The 18,797-nt window shown below is 31.3% G+C and overlaps 1 protein-coding gene and 1 long non-coding RNA gene across 4 annotated transcripts; one reads left to right on the forward strand and one right to left on the reverse strand.

Moving 5' to 3' along the window:
* Positions 1–1,654: 1,654 nt before the first annotated feature.
* LOC126836567 (uncharacterized) lies at positions 1,655–4,730 on the reverse strand. 3 transcript variants are annotated; one of them, XR_007685343.1, is made up of 3 exons: positions 4,535–4,730; positions 3,870–3,937; positions 1,655–2,742 (listed from the first exon to the last, which is right to left on the reverse strand). It is a non-coding gene; the product is annotated as an uncharacterized LOC126836567 (long non-coding RNA). The 3 variants fall into 3 exon arrangements; XR_007685342.1 differs by having other exon boundaries at positions 4,530–4,730; XR_007685344.1 differs by having other exon boundaries at positions 3,870–4,181; positions 4,530–4,730.
* Positions 4,731–7,623: 2,893 nt separating this feature from the next.
* Positions 7,624–18,068, forward strand: LOC126837010 (sodium channel protein Nach-like). The gene is made up of 10 exons (XM_050570734.1): positions 7,624–7,718; positions 8,292–8,492; positions 14,406–14,565; positions 14,775–14,917; positions 15,293–15,446; positions 15,929–16,229; positions 16,814–16,867; positions 17,153–17,288; positions 17,375–17,499; positions 17,631–18,068. Exons 1-10 carry the CDS (start codon positions 7,624–7,626, stop codon positions 17,879–17,881), a joined length of 1,620 nt encoding a protein of 539 aa, XP_050426691.1. The 3' UTR covers positions 17,882–18,068.
* Positions 18,069–18,797: the final 729 nt, after the last annotated feature.

Below are 18,797 nucleotides of genomic sequence, written 5' to 3' on the forward strand. Positions count from 1 at the left end.
AAGAGACCAAAAAGAACATGGACGGTAAAAGTTAAAATATGTAACATATTATAGTAAATTTCCCTAACCTCCTTATCATTGTTTAAGTAAATCAATAAATAATTTATGATGGTAAATTGATTAACATTAGTCTAACGATATTGGGTTTACATTTTTAATTTTACCAATATATTGTAATGGTAACCCGTATACATTATTAAATAGTATTATATTAATTTTTTATGAAATAAATAAAAAATTATGTCTGTCTTTGATCGAACTTCATACCATAAATCCGATTATTATCTGTATTTTAAAATAACTAAAAAACTAGCTTGTTGTGTTACCTAACTTGTTGTCGCATTATTTGCAGGCTGGGAGAAATTTCCCCGTCAATACTACAGAGGAGAAATTAATCAATATGATGGGGGTATTGCTCGACAAAGTTTGCAGTTATCCAGCAAGTCCTGATTACGAATATGGCTATAGACGTACAATGAATGAAACATACGAACCGTCATATACAGAAAAACCCGATTATGGATATGGATATAACAGTACAATGAATAAAACTTCCAAATGGTCTAATATAATAGGACCCTGTTTTAGAGATAACAATACAATGATTGAAAATTTCAAACCGTCAGCAAGACCTTGTCATAACCAACATAATCGTATTGTACAATATTGATCTTAATATAAAAAATCCACCTAAAAGGCATTAAACGATTTGTAATTGGAAAAACTTTATATCCAATTCAACTTTCAATTCAATTATACAATTATTATTACACAATAATCACAATTATTTTTAAACATCTAAGCTAAAAAACTAGTCAGGAAAAAATATAATAATTGTGAATGTGATAATATTGGGAGGTATTGATTTTCTTATTTTTTAAGATTTAAGATTTTAAAAATTGGTATTTAACGGTAAATCATTTTTTTTAGACACCGTTTGCAACATTTTACAAGTAGAAAACGCTTACAGAATTATATTTTATTTATTATGTTTTTGTATATATTTATATTAATGTGCTTAGGCAACAAACATATATGAATTGTTCATCTAAAATTTTATATGATAAAATTATTCTTTATTACTTTTCCCAAAAAGAGGATCGTGCTTCTTTTGTAGGTTCAGTGTTCTTTCACGTCCATTTGAAAAATTACCCATTTTTAAAAATCGTTTCCGACATTTTGCTGTTGTCGCATAAAATCAGACCACAGAAACATAATCAACTTTTAAAATTTTAACAAATTATATGTATATAAGACTAGCATATAATTATCACAAGTGTATAAGTAGTAAGTAAGTATTCGTTTTTATCGAAACAGTGCCAATTAAAACGAGGCGATACTTTCCAATAACTATTATCCTCACAGCACAAGGATATTGAAAGATTCTACTGAGTTCCTGGGACAGTCTTATAAGCGGTCTCTAAAGTGACGAATGTCCTAGTTGGGAACATTTATCGGTGAGAATTTTCATTGTCCTTATGCTGTTAGTGTAGAGACACATGAAAAATTTAATTTCCCGGTTTGGTAAAATTGTATAAATATATCTTATTAAAATTAAAAATTGTATATGCTTTACAAAAATTTACCTGAACGCTGTACCTAAACTAGTATAATACAAAAAGTTCAAAGTAGAAAGTAAAAAGTACAAAACTGCTTAAATGAAAAGTATTTCTTTTCATCCAAAATAAAACAATACAACGTTTTGCTATTTAACAGTTAAATTAATTACAATGATTGATTGTTTGTAACAAAATAGACTTAACGTGACATTGATTGGCTGCTTCCTGTTACAATACGCGGTCGTCGCGCGGGCTCTTCTTTTTTTGCTTAGCTCTGCTGTATAATTATTTTATAAATTATTTTACAGAAATACAATTTTAGTTTATCATTTTTATTGTATCATATTTTTTTGTTATTTCCATTCAAAATATATTTTGCTTATTTATAGTTAGGAATGTAAAATAACTACTACAATTAAATTATAGTTTTAATGCTCCGATCAACCGTATGTTAACGTCATAGGTTAAAAAATTGTATAAGTAAATCTGAGTTAGTAATTTTTGTGTTGTATTTGTATTTTATTATTCTGTTCGTGTAACTTGTCTACTTGTTATACCTACTTTAATCATGTTGTTATTATTTTATAGTATTCTACTATACTCTGTGCCCATTGTTGTTAATTAGTTTAAATAAATTACTATATTAAAAATATAACCTCGCCGTTTGCTATCAAAATAATTAGCTCATTATCATTAAGTTCATTTTCCACCATAAAGTAGTATTGTTTTCTACCAATACAATTTAAATTCCGTTCTATATGTAAAACAAATTTCATCCCAGATGTGAGAACCGCTGCATTTTTCTTAACGCAAAAAACTTTATTATTATTGTTAGTAACAATTACTTCTAATACCAAATTAATACATAATGGTTTAACCTAAAATTTTAATCGCATAGTAATGTGTCATGTGATGTATTAGTAAATGTTAAGTTTACATGCATGAAACCTTAAATTCCATCGCAACTCCTTGTGGGAAAAGTGTCATAAGCCGAAAATATACGACCATAACCGAAGACATAACTTCAACATACTAGTAGTCAGGTTTGGTCTTTATATTCAATAGACTGATTCTACCGATAATTATAATATGTATTATAATGTTTAGTACTCGGATTTTGAATCGGACAACAAATAATATTATGCAAATATTGATAGTATAAACACATTTTCACGCAACCAATCTAAAAACATAAATATATTATTTTTTTTTTAAAGGACAAACTTCACATAAGGACAATTCAAGTTCTTACAATGATATAACGAATAATGTGATCTAAATATGATATGATACATAAGCACACTTGGGAAATTGTCTTTAAATTACATTAAACAATTTGCTAATAATGTGTTATTTGAAGTCATTAGGTTATTATTTAGTTACTATAGTATCATAAATACATAATAAGGAAGTTAAAAGTTTCATTTGTATTTGAAAGAATCCAAATTCAAAATTGTATTTTACATAATTTAGGGGTTTTCTATTTTTACCTTTTTTTATAAGTATTTTTATTTTGTATTATATTTATAAATAAGTATTGTGTATTTAATTAAAAAACGTTTAAACACATAAGTGTTAAAGAAAACGTCAGCACATATTAAATCACAACAATTTTTTTTAAATATCTGATTTTAAACTATGACGAATTATATCATCAGTTTTTATTTTTTGGTAAAAAAAAAATGTTTATAAAAGTAATTTGTTGTGCGTGAAATTTATAGAATTTATTAATTAAAAAAATAATCAAAACTAGTTCACAAAAAGTAATAAAGGTAACGTTCTATAGCTTACATCTCACAATTATTTTCTGCTGAAATTATGCTTGTGACTTTATAACAAGATATTCAATTATATTATAAATTCGATTTTTGCTAACGTTTTGGGTTTCCACAACGCATAAATGAATTTATAATATAATTGAATATCTTGTTATAAAGTCACAAGCATAATTTCAGCAGAAAATAATTGTGAGATGTAAGCTATAGAACGTTATCTTTATTACTTTTTGTGAACTAGTTTTGATTATTTTTTTAATTAATAAATTCTATAAATTTCACGCACAACAAATTACTTTTATAAACATTTTTTTTTTACCAAAAAATAAAAACTGATGATATAATTCGTCATAGTTTAAAATCAGAAAATAATTTTAATTAACTTGTCAACTATACCAATAGCGAATTGGTAACAATAAATACAATTAATGTTTACAGTAAAATAATAATTACAGTTTTTAAAATTGAATTATAAGTATGTTTTAATTTTGAATATATATAAATATGATAAATATATGTTATAAGTTGCTCTTACCGGCATTTTGTATGGTTCTTAGCATTCAGTTTTGGAATGAATAGTTTGCACGTGGAATGAAGTGCACTCTGATAAAAATAATATTGGATTATACTAATATTTGCAGTGGATTGACTCACCGCTATTGTTTTTGTTATTCTACCTATTTTGTATTCATTTTTTAGGTCGTAAACAATTTTCAAGTTTATACGTGTTTCCCAATATTTAATATGCTTAAATTATAGACGTACAAAAATAATATACGTTTCTTACAATTATTGGTATAAAATTAATGACTATTCACGTTTTGTTATCTACGCATTATCGTATAGTCTGAAAACATTTAAATAATTTATAGTTATATACAAAAAATAGTTTTTTTTCAACAACAATAGGTGTTGTAAAATTAATTTTTTTTTACGTTTATTCGAATATCATTGAAAATTAAATAACTACTCAATTAATGTATTATATGTATACATGATTATCAACTTAACGTAGACACAATTTACCAATAACTAAAATAACCAACTGATCCGTGGTCTGTTTCCACATCACACAAGCTCTGTTTATTTGGATAGGTTAGGCGTTAGAAATTAAAAAAGTTGAAAAAACACCGAGAATGTGCAATTAAATGATTTTTTTATACTGCTAATTTACATTAAAATTCTAATTTCTTACCATACCGTTACTCATATCTTGACCAATACGATGGAAAGAGAAATAAAAACTCCAGACATGGTTGTAATAGATAAAAAAAAAAATAAGAAAACTTCCATTCCTTGCAAACGTTAGGCATAGGAATAATGTAAGTAATTTTAACGTATTTTAAAGTATAGTGTACCTATAATCTAATTGTTGATGTTATGCTTAAGACGCGACGGCTTCTTTACATATGATTGGTGTTTTATTCAGACCGCTGCTTTTTCTGAGCATTCTACTATATTATGACAGATGTTTAATTTAATATTGCATGTTTGGAAGTGAAGTGGGTTTTTTCCATTATGTGACGTGGGTGAGTTATGAAAGGCCGAGTCGATAATGACTAATAACAGTTTATTCGTGTAGGTGGAGTATGTAGGAAGAGTATTGTCTGCGATTGTTTGAATTTATGGTTTTTACCACAAACACTTTTACATTACCACCAACATATGATTTACAAATGATAACCTATGTACATGTTTGACAACTTTAATCTTTGTTCATAGTAGAAGTTCAAGAAATAGTTTTTATGTTCTAGTAAAAACAATGATGACTTGTCTATAAACAGTGTTGAGTCTTTATTTTAGTGCATTTTAAAAATTATATAAGAAGTAAAGCACGAGGTGAGTAGTTCACTTGTCACCTACACGGAAAAAATGTATAGTTGGATTTACCATAAACATGGTAAAGAAATAGTTAGACCAACTATAAGTTTAGTTAAAGCATTCATACATTTTACTGTATCTCAGTTTTAACTACTTATGTTTCAAATATTTACTTGGCATTCAGTTACACCTACATTTACAAATTGTTTTTGTCAATGTTTCGGAAACCTTTCGTCATCCATCTTCGGGGCTGTGTTGCGTGCTGGTTACTTATTGTTATACAAACTTAAACCTTAAAAAATCGCACTCATCGAATTCAAAACTCAACTTTTAATGTCACATACATAAAGCCAATCCAGAAGATCAAATTAAAAATAAAATAATAAAATTCCATCATGAAGCACTATCATTAGTTTCCGGTTCGAACGATAGTTTAGATTTTCTGTAATATTCCAGTTCCAGTGAGAGGCGCTGTCGTTTTCTCTTGAGGAAATCGAACATCTCTAATTTCTCGTCAGTGTCTCGAATTTCTTTTTCAATATCATTGATGAGAGTCTCATCCTGGTACGTTGTGTCTTCCTTGTTGTAGCTGCTACGGGAGTCTTCCAGTTGGAACCACTCTACAAGGTAATGAGAGAAAATTTGCACGCATTTAGAAAATCCCATGCTGATACCATCTTTTAAATGTGGAAATGTCATGTCGAATTAACTTAAAGCCCGTGTCCAGTAGAATATTCACAGAAGAATGACTGTCAATGACGAATGCGATACATAGCAACTGTGTTAAATAAACCGTAATATCACCGTATTTATATTTTAGCCAAAATGAGGTTTAAATATTAAAATATATATATAATTTATTTGTGCTTATTTCAGTTTAACCATAAGGTAACCGTAAAATTATTACTAATCAGTAGACACGCTGGATTCTATCACTGGATGACCATTGGCCTCCATCGATCATCATATTATACCACGGTTTTATTCGCCCTCCAAAACAAAAACGATTGATATCACTTAATATTAAGATTTAAGTACAATTCATACAATTACTGAATAATAATTTGTTACCCAATAGTTTTTAAGTAACTCTAATCCTAAATTTATAAAAACTCGATGTTTTAATCCTCTAAATTTATGTATTTTTTAAAAATAACCTAAATTAGTTATTTAGGTCATATACTTATGATGATATCAACTCGTCACCCAAAAATTACCCGACTGTTAACAGTATTTTGGCTTCGATACAGAGCTAAAAGAGGTATTGTTTTTACAAAGTTTTTTTGTGTCTGGACTAACGATATCTTCTAAACAGCTGAATCGATTTCTTCGGATAGGCTCTCTATAGCTCAGAAATCGTGTAATTTGTGGTACTGGATAGAGATAGAGAGTTTAATTATTATATCATCATCATCATCATCATTAGCTTAACTGGTCATGAAGGCCCAACGCTGCCATCATGAGATGATTTTCTTGACGAATTCGCTCCCGGGACGGGTCGTCAATCCGTCGCCGGAGAGGGGGATGGCGGTTCCTTTTTACCGGACGATTGCTCGCCCAGCAAACGGAGCGCCTGTGACCGAGTGTCGAACCGGCGACAGTGAGCGCTAACACACTGCCGCCTTACCCACTCGGCCACTCCTCCTCCTCCTATTAATATAATCAGGATAATTCTAAAAACTTCTAACGATTTTCAAGAGTGTCATAGACATGGTTAATTAGCCATTTTTACTATTAATAATATTATTTATGCAATGGGTTATAAAAAAATTCAAATAAAACATTTTGAGAGTTTAGTAGCTCAAATTCTTATGAATTTAATTGAAGTTATAGCTAATATTGCTTTCAGTGGGCGAAAACAGTTTTCAGCTAGTAAGTTTATAATATAATAGTTTTAACTGTTGATTTTAAAATAAAATAATAAAGTATTCATACTCAATAGATAGAATAATATATTTTGTTTGGTTATATTTATATTTGTGCAAGTTGTTTGGACAAACAGCGATGCGTTGAAACTTATTTTTTAAAATATTAATTCTACCATTCAATGCGAAACCATATTATAGGCAACATACAAGATAAGTTGGTATGATAAAAATATTGAATGCTTTCACGCTATTTGCTTAGCGGTTGATCTAGATTGATCCCATTTGGTTATTTACACGAGAACGACACGAAGCCTATGAATTTGTCCATCACTGCTTGGCGTGTATACCACTCACGCCCATTCGTCTGCACATTTTAAAAAACGCTATTATACAAACGTCAAAATGTTCTTTATTTTCTTACTTTTTACACCACAGTGTACTTATGTACATACCCATTGCTTTGTGTACATAAATGTGCGTTCACCTTGAATATTCCGCATAAACGATAGGTGGGCTTGTACCGGCAAGAGCATATTATTACACATAGGTAGTATTAAATGAGCATTCACAGCGTTGGCTTTTTTGTCCAGACCTTGAATTATGGCAATGAAAGACATATGGTGCGAGTACTGCGAGTATAGTTCTATTCACGGTCTTCGGCACGTCGTCCAGAAAGATGCTAAGCCGTGGGAAAGGTACGCATTGCATAGAACCATTTGTAATATTTTGCATTTCGTTACCTTTAGAATAGTTGTTGTACTAACGTCGAAGCCCTGATTTGAAAGTTAACTTTAGTTTGTTTTGATTGGCTATAGTTTTGAAGATATTTGTCTGATTGTAACGAGTAATTATGAAATTTCTATAGTACATTTATAAGTATTAAATTATTCACTTAATGTAAATAGAACGTGTAGAGTGATTGTTCCAGCTAGCAAAAAAAATATATTAGTATTATTGCAACATAAAATAAAATACCTAATACATTTTTCATTTTTATATGTATGAATTTTGATTCAGACACTATAAATCAATGTGTAAGGCAAAATCTGTAACTCTAAAGCGTGAGCCAATCAGAATAAAATTATATTGTAACTAAAAGTGGGGGCGGACACAAACAACAGAGTAACCTCTATAGTGTCCCAACTCTCACCCCTAAAGATATGTCACTGAAATTAAAACAAAATTTAGGCCTGTGTAATAAAGAAATACGTTAGGCTCACACGAACCCAACCTAACATATTAATCTAACCGGATCGCTTGTGCATTAGGGTCACTTGGGCGCTATTGTTAGTGGCTGCCAGTTTGGCCATTTTGGTGCTGCTCAACGTTTCGTGGAAAAAGTACGTGCACTCGCCTATGCAAATCGTAGTCGACGACCCACGTTATCCGCTAAGCAAAATCGACTTTCCCGCCATCACTATATGTTCCATCAACAAGATAATGTACTCCAAGGTCAACGCATTAATCAGGTATAAAAGGGGGTTTAAAATGAATTATTGACATGCATACCTTATGGCTGAGGGTCAGTCGAAAATATGCGACATTAATTTCCCGACAGTGATAAGAAACAGCTGATTACGGATGCTGATAAAAGACATCTGATAAAGGATACGTGAACTAGAGTCTAGAGAATTGTGTTATTAGACAGATGATACGAGATCAGTAAATGGATGGAAGAGTAGAATATTGTAGTCAGAGGGTGGGAAGGAGAGGTAAATGGACATTAATACGTTTGAGAAATAATTTAATAATTAGTAAAGAAATAAAATAGCTAATTAAATATTTTAAAAACCCCTTAACCAATGACAAACTATTGTATACTGATGTGACTGGACACAAAAAATATGTGTTTTGATTGCTGATACTTACTCTAAGAAATATATTTATTGGGTAAAAAGTAAAATTAAGTACATTTTTTATGGCCACTAAAACATGAAAATTCAATTTTATAGCAACTGTAATTTAAATAATGTATTTCAATGCAAATAATCTATTTAATCATTTTTTTACACCCTCAATATTATGTAAGAAATAGAACTTCTAAGTCGCCTAAATATAAATTGTTTTGTACAAAATTTGTTTTAAAGCTATTTAAAAAATATAAACTTATATTGACTTATGCAGAAATGTAAATGAGAGTCGAGAGGAAATTTATTGGAACATGCATGTTCCACTAAAATTATGCTTGTTTAATTTTGATTTTTTTTTAAATTAAAACAGCTAAGCTAGTATTTGCAAATAAGTATATTTGCATTTAAGTGCTGCGACTTATCCGTTATGAACGGTACTTTAGGTATGCAAAATACACTGGCTCTTTAATACTAATTCCTCATTGGGAGAACAAACCTAGTTTAGCGACCACACGTTTTTTTTTCAAAATGTGTGTTTTTTAACACTGAATATGATGATGAAGTCAGATTTGGTCGGTCGGACTACTTTTGAAGTTATAAGCAAAAACTTGATTTTCGGAATTTTCCTTAAAAACGCAATACTGCGCTAAAAAATTATCGGTTTTTCATTTTTTTTTATTCATTATATTTGTCATTAGATTTGAAAGTTTTTGGTAAAGTCAGAATTCACCTAGCATACTTACTTTTTATGTTATAAGCAAAAACTTGATTTTTGTAATTCAGCGGCAGCGGCGGCGCGGCGGCTAGAGTTTGCCGGCGGCGCGGTGCGGCCGCAACAGCTCGCCGCTGCACTATACATTTGTCGGCTACGCGAGTTCGCGCTGCTACTGTATTATTACTATTAGTATATTATTATTATTATTATTATTACCTTTATTACTACTATTAGAATACTATTACTATTACTAATGATTATTATATTATTTGAATAATATTATCAACGATGTGATATCATTATTGTAATATAATAATTGTCTATTTAAGTATTAAGAAACAATCGATTTCCACAACACCACAGAGGTACAATGACAAATATAATGAATAAAAAAAAATTAAAAACCGATAATTTTTGAGCGCAATTTAAAAGTTATTGCAATTAAAAAAAAAAAAATTCAGTTTTTGCTTATAAATTCAAAAGTAAGTACGACCGACCAAATCTGACTTCACCATCGTATTCAGCGTTAAAAAACACACAGTTTGAAGAAGAAAAAATTCGAAAAAAACGCGTGGTCGCTAAACTAGATTTATACCAAACATACATATCATTATATTTTTAATCTATGTTTCGGTAAGAAGTTAAACGTCTCAAAAATGTTATTTACAAAATATGTACAACATTTTGAATATTTTTTAAAATGTAGGAAACATTGGAAGCATACTGTACCTAATCGTATATATTTTATATGACAAAATATTAATTTTTATTGTACAATTATTACAGTATTGTTATAACATGGTGCCATTTTTTCATTTTTAAAGTAATACAATGTAGTATGTTTAATGTTTTGGAAAACAAAAAACAAAAGGACCAAATGATAATATCAGAAAGGTTTACATAAGGTAATACATTATATGATATTTATAAAATACTCAAAAACGTGCGGTGGCTTCAATACAAAAAAAAACAGCATCTATGAGTATACCTTCTGGTTGAAAATGTCGTAAATATATTTGGCTATTGAAGTCACAAGATTTGGAATTCCTTTCCAGGCTCGCTCAATCCAGTAGAGTATAGAGAACTTTTTCAAGGAAAATATGGCTTCCCTGACTTTCCTGACCAGAGTTTTGGGCGCCTCATCCGGCGACACTGCCATCAAGTCCTTTACCGGGTTCGCTTCTCGCGGGATACGCTGTATGACTTGCCGCCTGCCGTTTTCCATGGAATACTGGACGTATCGAGCCTTCCAGTTTGCCGGGAAATATCCCAGTTCGTTGTTGGCTCTATCGGGAACAGCGACGGGTTCCCCCTGGATGCTGATCGTCTGGATCACGCCCAGGACGAGGACGACCACGAAGACAATGAAGTTTTGTCTGGCCATTTTTGTTTAAACTGTGGAAATGATCAAAAACGATCAGTTTAGGTTAAGTAAGGTGTATCGCCCGAGTACAATATATAATAAGTATTTTTCGTACCCAAAATAGGTACCATCCGTAAAACTATTGGAATACAATAATATTGGACATATTTCCATTTTTTGAAAATAATTATAAAAAAAAAAACTATTCTGCCGCCATAGTACCCACACTAGATAGTTTTACATACCTAGTACAAGAGTGTTTTGAGTGTGAAAAATACTTCAGTTTTCTAATGTCAGAATTAATTGGGTCGGTTGCCTTTTATATAACGCTGTTTGCCTATGCATTATCGGTTATTGCTGTTTAATCGTGGAACGTTTGATGTGCCAATAAAATGGATTTAGTCGGCTTACAGCCAAAAATCACCACTACATATTTTATAGTGTCTTTCTCGGTAAAGATAGTTTTAACATCGTACTTTATCGCACTGAAAACAGGCCAGGCGTGCTTTGTTCGCTATGGCTGATAAAGTTTGCCTAGGTTTATTTATTAAGCATTATTTTACCGGTGGTAAGTAAAACGCTGGTTTTTTTACTATTTAATAAACTAATTGGAATTGTATCGTTTCAACGGGAATGTTTTACCCTTAGGCGGATCCGGTTAAATAAAAAATTTAAAGTGTAAGATGGATAGGAAGAATTCGACTAACTATTGCCCAAATCAGTTAGAGTTACACTTTCAAATTTTTTTAATTTTTTTTTTTAGTAATTACAATTAAAAAAAAGTTTTTCAGTCGAGTCTGCAACCACGAAAGAGCATTTTCATGTCTCGTTGAAGTACCGAATAAATATAGATTAATTGTGGAATTATAATTTAAAAAAAAAAAATTACATGGAGCTTCCAGTTACAGCATAAGCCAAGGAGATTAAAAAATTATGTACAATCATGTTTCTGGCTAAAATTGCACTGTTTATTATCTGGCCAAAAGTAACTTAACATAGTTTAATATATAGAGAATTAAACTATTTTGAATTTATTATTTAGTTCTAATTTGAACGTTGAACGTACAACATATCTCTTATCTATTTCTTACCCCTATCCCCTACCCACTATCTCCCGTCCCTATCACTCACCCCTATCCCCTACCCCTAGCACCGGCTAATTCTCACCCCTATCCCCTACCCCTAGCACCGGCTAATTCTCACCCCCATCCCCATTCCCACCCCCAACCTCATCATCAACCCCATTTCTTTTTTGGTAACGCTTTTTTCGTTACGCTCTTTTGGTAACGCTTTTCTCGGATATTTGCCAGGGTTATGTGCTAGAACTAAGACATGAAAATGTCAAAAAACTTTGGGAACTTTGCATCAAACTAATATAATAATAAAAATTCAAATAATAAAGTTAATAGAAATAATATAAGTCATAATAATGTAAAGTTACCTGAAGTGAGGTCAAAGTCTTCTTTCAAAAATAATTTTAAAAAGATGTTTGATAAAATAACTTAGCAAACGTTGAGGTTACGCAAATTTGGTCAATGAAATTTTTAGGGGTAAATGAATTTTCGGAGGATTAGGCATTTAAGTACTATTTTATTTACACTAATAACAATTTATTTTATATTTTTAAATAAAGTTGAAATAATTAGTATCAGATTATAAATTGCCATAATATATTTTTACTTTTATTTGAAACTTGTACGACAAGACGTAGGTAGGTATCACATTGTTACTAAATGTATAAAAGTCTCTTAACAAGTTATTTATTCATTGTAATATTTTTAGTAGCTCCGTTTAAAATTTAGGCATATACGATATAAAATATAAGGGTTCTTACTCTTTTAAATTACTTACATAGTACTCAAAAAATTGCGGCCAGTTCTAATTATGGCTGAAGTGAAATAATAAGAATTGCACACTATTATTCGAATTACCTTGTGTGTTGTGTTAATTGGAATCAAGCAAAATATGGGTCGGAGTGGCCGAGTGGACTAAGGCGGTTCCAATGCGCGCAAGTAAATATATTTTTTGAAATTTATTTTCTTTGTAAGCATTTCTGTACCTACAAACAATTTCTATTTTACCTACATAAATAATATGATAAATATACCAAATAAAATATTGCAAACGTGTTAGAGTACAGCAAATAAAGTACACAATAAAGTTCAGCCGTATTGAAGTATAAACTATATTTTAATAGTCGTTTTTGAGAAATGTATTTTTGTACATTTTATATTCTAACAGGAAAGTACGCAGTGTAAATACTTACCATAAGATATGCGCGGAACGCTATTCTACGTATACCTTGAGTCATTAAAGTGTTTTAAAGCGTTTAACCGCCTTATTGTACAGTAAAACCGGACCAACATGCGTGAATCAATGGTCTTGCATTGCACAGTCGCGTATTTATAGGGTAGGGTATGCGGATAAATCCTCTCCCTTGAACTTTTTTTTTTGTTTTGTGTAATTAAGATTTCCGTATTTCTCAATATAATATTACTATTAAGTATATTTGTTTTCTAACTATTATAAGGTCAAGGGGAGACATCAAGGAGAGATCTATCCTCTTAGAGGATACGCCACTGTCATAGTAAGTGAACAAAACAGCATTTTTCAGCCGAGTCTGCAACCACGAAAGAGCATTTTCATGTCTCGTTGAAGTACCGAATAAATTTAGGGTAGTGGTGAAGTTATTAGTATGAAATAGTATATTAACAAGCAGTAATACAAGCTAGTATCTAAGGTAGCTAGTAAACATATCATGTTTCTGGCTAATATTTTAGTGTTTTCATAATATCTGGCCTAAAACAATTCATAGGAAATATGTCCATCCTCATAACCACCCCACTCTCATCCAAACAGTAATATTTATTGTATATAATATTTATACTAGGTAGGTACAGTAAAATTATTCTTATTATTATCAAATAAAACAATAGATATTTTCCCCATACCTTAGTTAATAACAATACAACGTGCCACTAGATCATACATAATATATTATTATTGATACTCAATAGTTAGAATACCTAATAATGTCTAATTACCCAGTACAAAATAATTGTAGTTAAAAATACATCTAATTTAAATATATCTATTAGAGAACGGTATATTGATAGATTTTGAGGAGTTTTTGATGTAGACAATAGATTTAAGAAGATGTTAAGTTTTAAAAAACGTTGCTTGTAAGTTCAGCAGCACGGCAATTTATTTGACAGCTACACATTAATTAAATATTATTTTCCTATATTGTTATAAGCGCACGAAATTTGCCGTAAGACATTATAACTTCGAGATCTCAGCCTAAAAAATTAAAGAACATATTATTTTGATTACTACACTATTCTTCAACATAGCGTTGAGACTGAAATTGCGTACCGCATTGTTTATTATAACACATCCAAAAAGAAGTCTTGGCTTTTCAGATCATTTAACAACTGTCTGTATTTGTTTTTAGTACGTTTACGAATGACACCGAATTGGGAAAAAAGTACATGAACTCGTTCCGAGCAATGTCGATATTACGGTTCCCGTTTTACAACGAAGCTGTTTACTTCATACGAAAATATCCCACTGTTAATCTACCTTTAGATCAAATTACTACCATGATGTTGCAAGTAAGTTGAAAATACAAATAAACATTATCACTATATTACACATGTTAATCAATTTAATGAGTTATATTAAACATAAAAATAATAAAATAAATTGTCCACCAGAATGTAAGCAATGATGTCACAAAACTATAGCTACAATAAAACTTTATCATAAAATGTATGCAAAACTTTTTTTAAAATTATTTATTGGATTATACTTTTTCATGTAGTTGAAACCCTCCATCAATGAAATGTTTAAAAAATGTTATTGGAGAGGAACCAATTACAACTGCACGGACCTCCTTCGGTTGCAGCGCACCGAAGAGGGGTATTGTTACTCGTTTAACAGCAAAACGGCCGAGAGAAGTATAAAGTAAAATACTTATTTTACGAACCTATTATATAATTAAAAGTTCGATCAATTAAAACAAAAACTATTAAACCATCAGTAGATCGTTCAACGATCCTTACTGTAAAGGTGGCTTTTGGCCTGACATCTTATTCTTAGCTAGCTATGGTTACTTTCGAGTTTGAATCCATTGGATTGCATGTCGGACAGTACACTGGAGCTAGAAGCACAGTATTAATAATAAAGGGTGTCTAGGAATATTTTAGGGTAGATTAACAGGGTGGCTTCCTGCTTCGTACCCGTTCTAGGGTCCCATAATTTAGTCATATCGTACTGCACTGCAACATACAACAGTACAGTTTTATTTCACTTTTGACCAGTTAATTTATTGTTTTTCAGCGATAGTGACATAACACCGCCGGAGTCTAAACCGGACGGAAGCTTGGTACCGCTCAGGAACAATGCTGGAGGTAAAGTCACCGGATTCGAAGTCGTCATGAATGATATGGACAAGGAATATATACCTGACGACCTTCGACCCAGAGGATACAATGTACGTAACAGCAATGAGATTTTCTAAGATTGACCCATATCTATTCCAAAGGAGTCTGCGGACTTGGAGCGTAAAGTGTCTAAGGTGTCTAATACAAGGATGTCTTATGTAATCATTTTTAATTTTATAAAAAACACTTAGCTGTTTTTTATCATCCCGCAATAATTCATTAATTGACCCAAATTATCAATTGATGATATTATTGAAGATCCAGTGAACCATGTATAGTGTATTCTTCGGATGACTCAATACTAGTTCATTAGGTGTTATTAACGGACCACCATACATAGGGGGATATGTGTTGAGTAATGTATACGAAACTTTAAGCTCGACATTCAAAATGAGTTTGTCGTATCTCTCTTTAGCATTTTTTATTTCTGGAATATAAAATTATATAGGAATCGGATCCTTATCACACTAGACTCGGCTATGTAGGTAATTTTCTCTGAACCTAACGTTTTAGAAATCCGTTTCGTCAATAGGTAATTGTGCACACACCCGATGACTTTCCGGATGTTTCGGACAGCTACAAACTATACCAAGGGATCAATAAGGTATCGCAGCTGTCGGTATCGGTGAGCAAAGTTAGTGCGGACAAGTCGCTATACCGGCTCTCCGAAGACCGTCGCAATTGTGTTATGCACAAAGACCATTTGGCAGATCAAGGGATCATATCGCAGCATGGCAGCAGCGACAGCGAAAATAACTGCAAGAGCAGATGCCGGTTGAAGACCATCTTCCAAATATGCAATTGCACGCCGTACTTCTACAATACTAACAAGAGTATAATATGTTTTTTTAAAACCATCATTATATACATCTATCACCATACAAGCAGCGATTGGAAAGACATGAATTTCTCACGTACTGATTGCCTTCTACTGCAATCAGACTTGATTCTTTCTGAGTTGAGATCAGCGTGACGACCTTATCTTAAGTTAAGTCTTGAGGATAAGACTCTTAACCTTGAGAAGTTTTAATCTCTTTATAAATACTCCACTTTTTCTCTTTTCCTTAGACATTGTTACTCACGTTGATGCTGATATTTTTTTATTTTTCCATCCTAAATGGATCTGTCAGTGCTCTCCATTTACTTTCTATATTTTCCTGTATACCAGTCTACTCCACAAGAAATAACTCCTTATTTTACATCATATCTCCTGTGGTCATAAGTCTCTTCTCCACAAAATGCTCTATCGTCTTGATGGTTCCTTGTGTTTAGCTATTTTGCTGTTGAATTAATATATTCATACCTTCCTCTTGTCACTGTAGGTACTTTATTTCTGACCAAACCTGTAAACTATTACCTGCTGGTTGGCGTTTAAAAATAATATTAATAAAGTAAGAGTGTTTTTTATTATTTTCAGAAAACGTGACTCAGTGTGGGATACAACATATGGCATGTCTAAGAAAAATCAACGGTAAACATAAAATAACAAAATATAATAACATCCGTGTACACAATATATTCCAGACTATATCTTTTTGTATTCTTTTATTTTCTACCTACCTATATTTAAATTGCAAATAACTAAACACCATAATCTACAATGCAATATATTTGTTAACGTCGAAAAGTGTATGATTTTATCATACTTTCATATGGACTCATGCACACTAGTCATTCTGGAATATTTTGAGTAGTTGATTAAGTATAAAAAAAAAAAAAACCGAATAGGAAATTTTAATTATGTGTGGTTACTCAGTACTTCAGCGCAATACCCAGCCTTTGAAAGACCAACCGGGGTTTCCCAAATGGAGTATTCCGGTGTACATGAACTGCAGCTGTCCGCAACCGTGTTCATTTCTTACTTATACAACGGAGATCAGAAACAAAATAAGGTATTTATACCAAGTTTCCTGGTTATAACCAAATACCTGGTAGCCTTTATTACCTTTTATGTACGTTTATACACGTTCTCATGCAGGGAATACGTGGACACGAGCAGGCTGAGCGAGTTCATCGGCCCGATATACTTAGATTTTCACTTCAAAGAACACTTTGCCATTAGTTACATCCGATCCATGAAGTACAACACACAGGATTTGTTGGGTAAAACAACCGACTGACTCGGAGATAGACTGAGTACAGATGGAAACAAACTCTTAATTCTCTTTTTCTACTCAGGCTGCCTCCGAACAACTTTAACTTACAACTATTTGATTATAATATTGTCGTTACAGTGTCGTTTGGAGGAGTCGCTAGTCTCTTTCTAGGCTGCAGTTTGGTCAGCTTAATAGAAATAATGTATTTCATATATAAATCCATTTTGGTCCTGAGACAAAAACCGATGGACCCAAAGAAGGACAATGACCCCTTACAGCAGGTCCTCTTCTACCGTCGATACCATCACTCGTGCCATCTCAGGAAACCTCTCTACAGGATACCTCAGCCGGTCAACATCAAATCGTCAGACAACCAGTTTTACTATTGAGACTTACCAAATTTGCACATTTTAAAACAATTTGAAACACTAATTGACACACTCATAAGGGATAGAATCGTAGTGACTCAATATAATATGCAACCTTAGTCATTTTATTACTAGACTTAGTAATGATTAGTTCATCATTGTTGTATCAGTAGAAATAAAACAATTATACAATACGAGTATGGTTTAACTATTGTAGAGAAAATTGAACAACGATTGGTTTAAATTTGTTGTCATTCAAAATGGAAACAGAACAAAATTCTCCGTGTCTTAACAGCTTTCCTCTTATATGATTTTCTGTTTGGTTGAAATACTCGTTAATATAAATAATAAATTCATTATATATAACTATTATTGTTGTTTTGTTTATTTGTCCCCATGAAGTTATAAGGTTTGAATTATTATATTTATTATATGTTTGGTACAGCTTATAACTAAAGGCGAAAAGACCTGTTATTTTTTTAAAGATTGTATACTATTTTTTAAAACTAATATAGTTATTCTAATTTGGCTAAGATAGTTTGTATAGAAAGGGTTTAAAGATAAAGATAGATCGAAGATAATAATAAGTGGGTAGATATTATAATATAAATGACTTAACACGTTACCTATATGATATAACAAATAGAGATTCGAGATAAGTTTATAGATTTGGCAAGCTGACCTAACTTGGGATATGGTAAAGAATAACTTCATTTTATATGTTCCTAATAAAAGATTGTTGTTAAAATGAGAAAAATTACGCAACCTATCAATTTATATGAGCTTCATACTAAACCACGTGATGTCATTATGACATTGTTTATCATATTATTTGTTTGTATTAAGAGACAAGTGTATGATTAACAACACAAATAATAGAAACCTTGAAATGAGGAATTGAAAAATAAAAATATTACATATTCAATTTTTGATTATT

The sequence above is a fragment of the Adelges cooleyi genome, unplaced genomic scaffold, assembly GCF_023614345.1.
Source record: "Adelges cooleyi isolate 19-005CV unplaced genomic scaffold, UGA_ACOO_1.1 ACOO_flye_CR_arks_rails_tigmint_CR_PRNA_247, whole genome shotgun sequence".
In the NCBI taxonomy this organism is placed as follows: Eukaryota; Metazoa; Arthropoda; class Insecta; order Hemiptera; family Adelgidae; genus Adelges; species Adelges cooleyi.

Coding starts and splice junctions, on each gene's coding strand:
- LOC126837010 (XM_050570734.1), top strand. CDS start 7,624: ATGGCAATGAAAGACATATGGTGCGAGTACTGCGAGTATAGTTCTATT. Junction 7,719..8,291: donor GATGCTAAGCCGTGGGAAAG/GTACGCATTGCA, acceptor CTTGTGCATTAG/GGTCACTTGGGCGCTATTGT. Junction 16,868..17,152: donor ATGTCTAAGAAAAATCAACG/GTAAACATAAAA, acceptor GTGGTTACTCAG/TACTTCAGCGCAATACCCAG.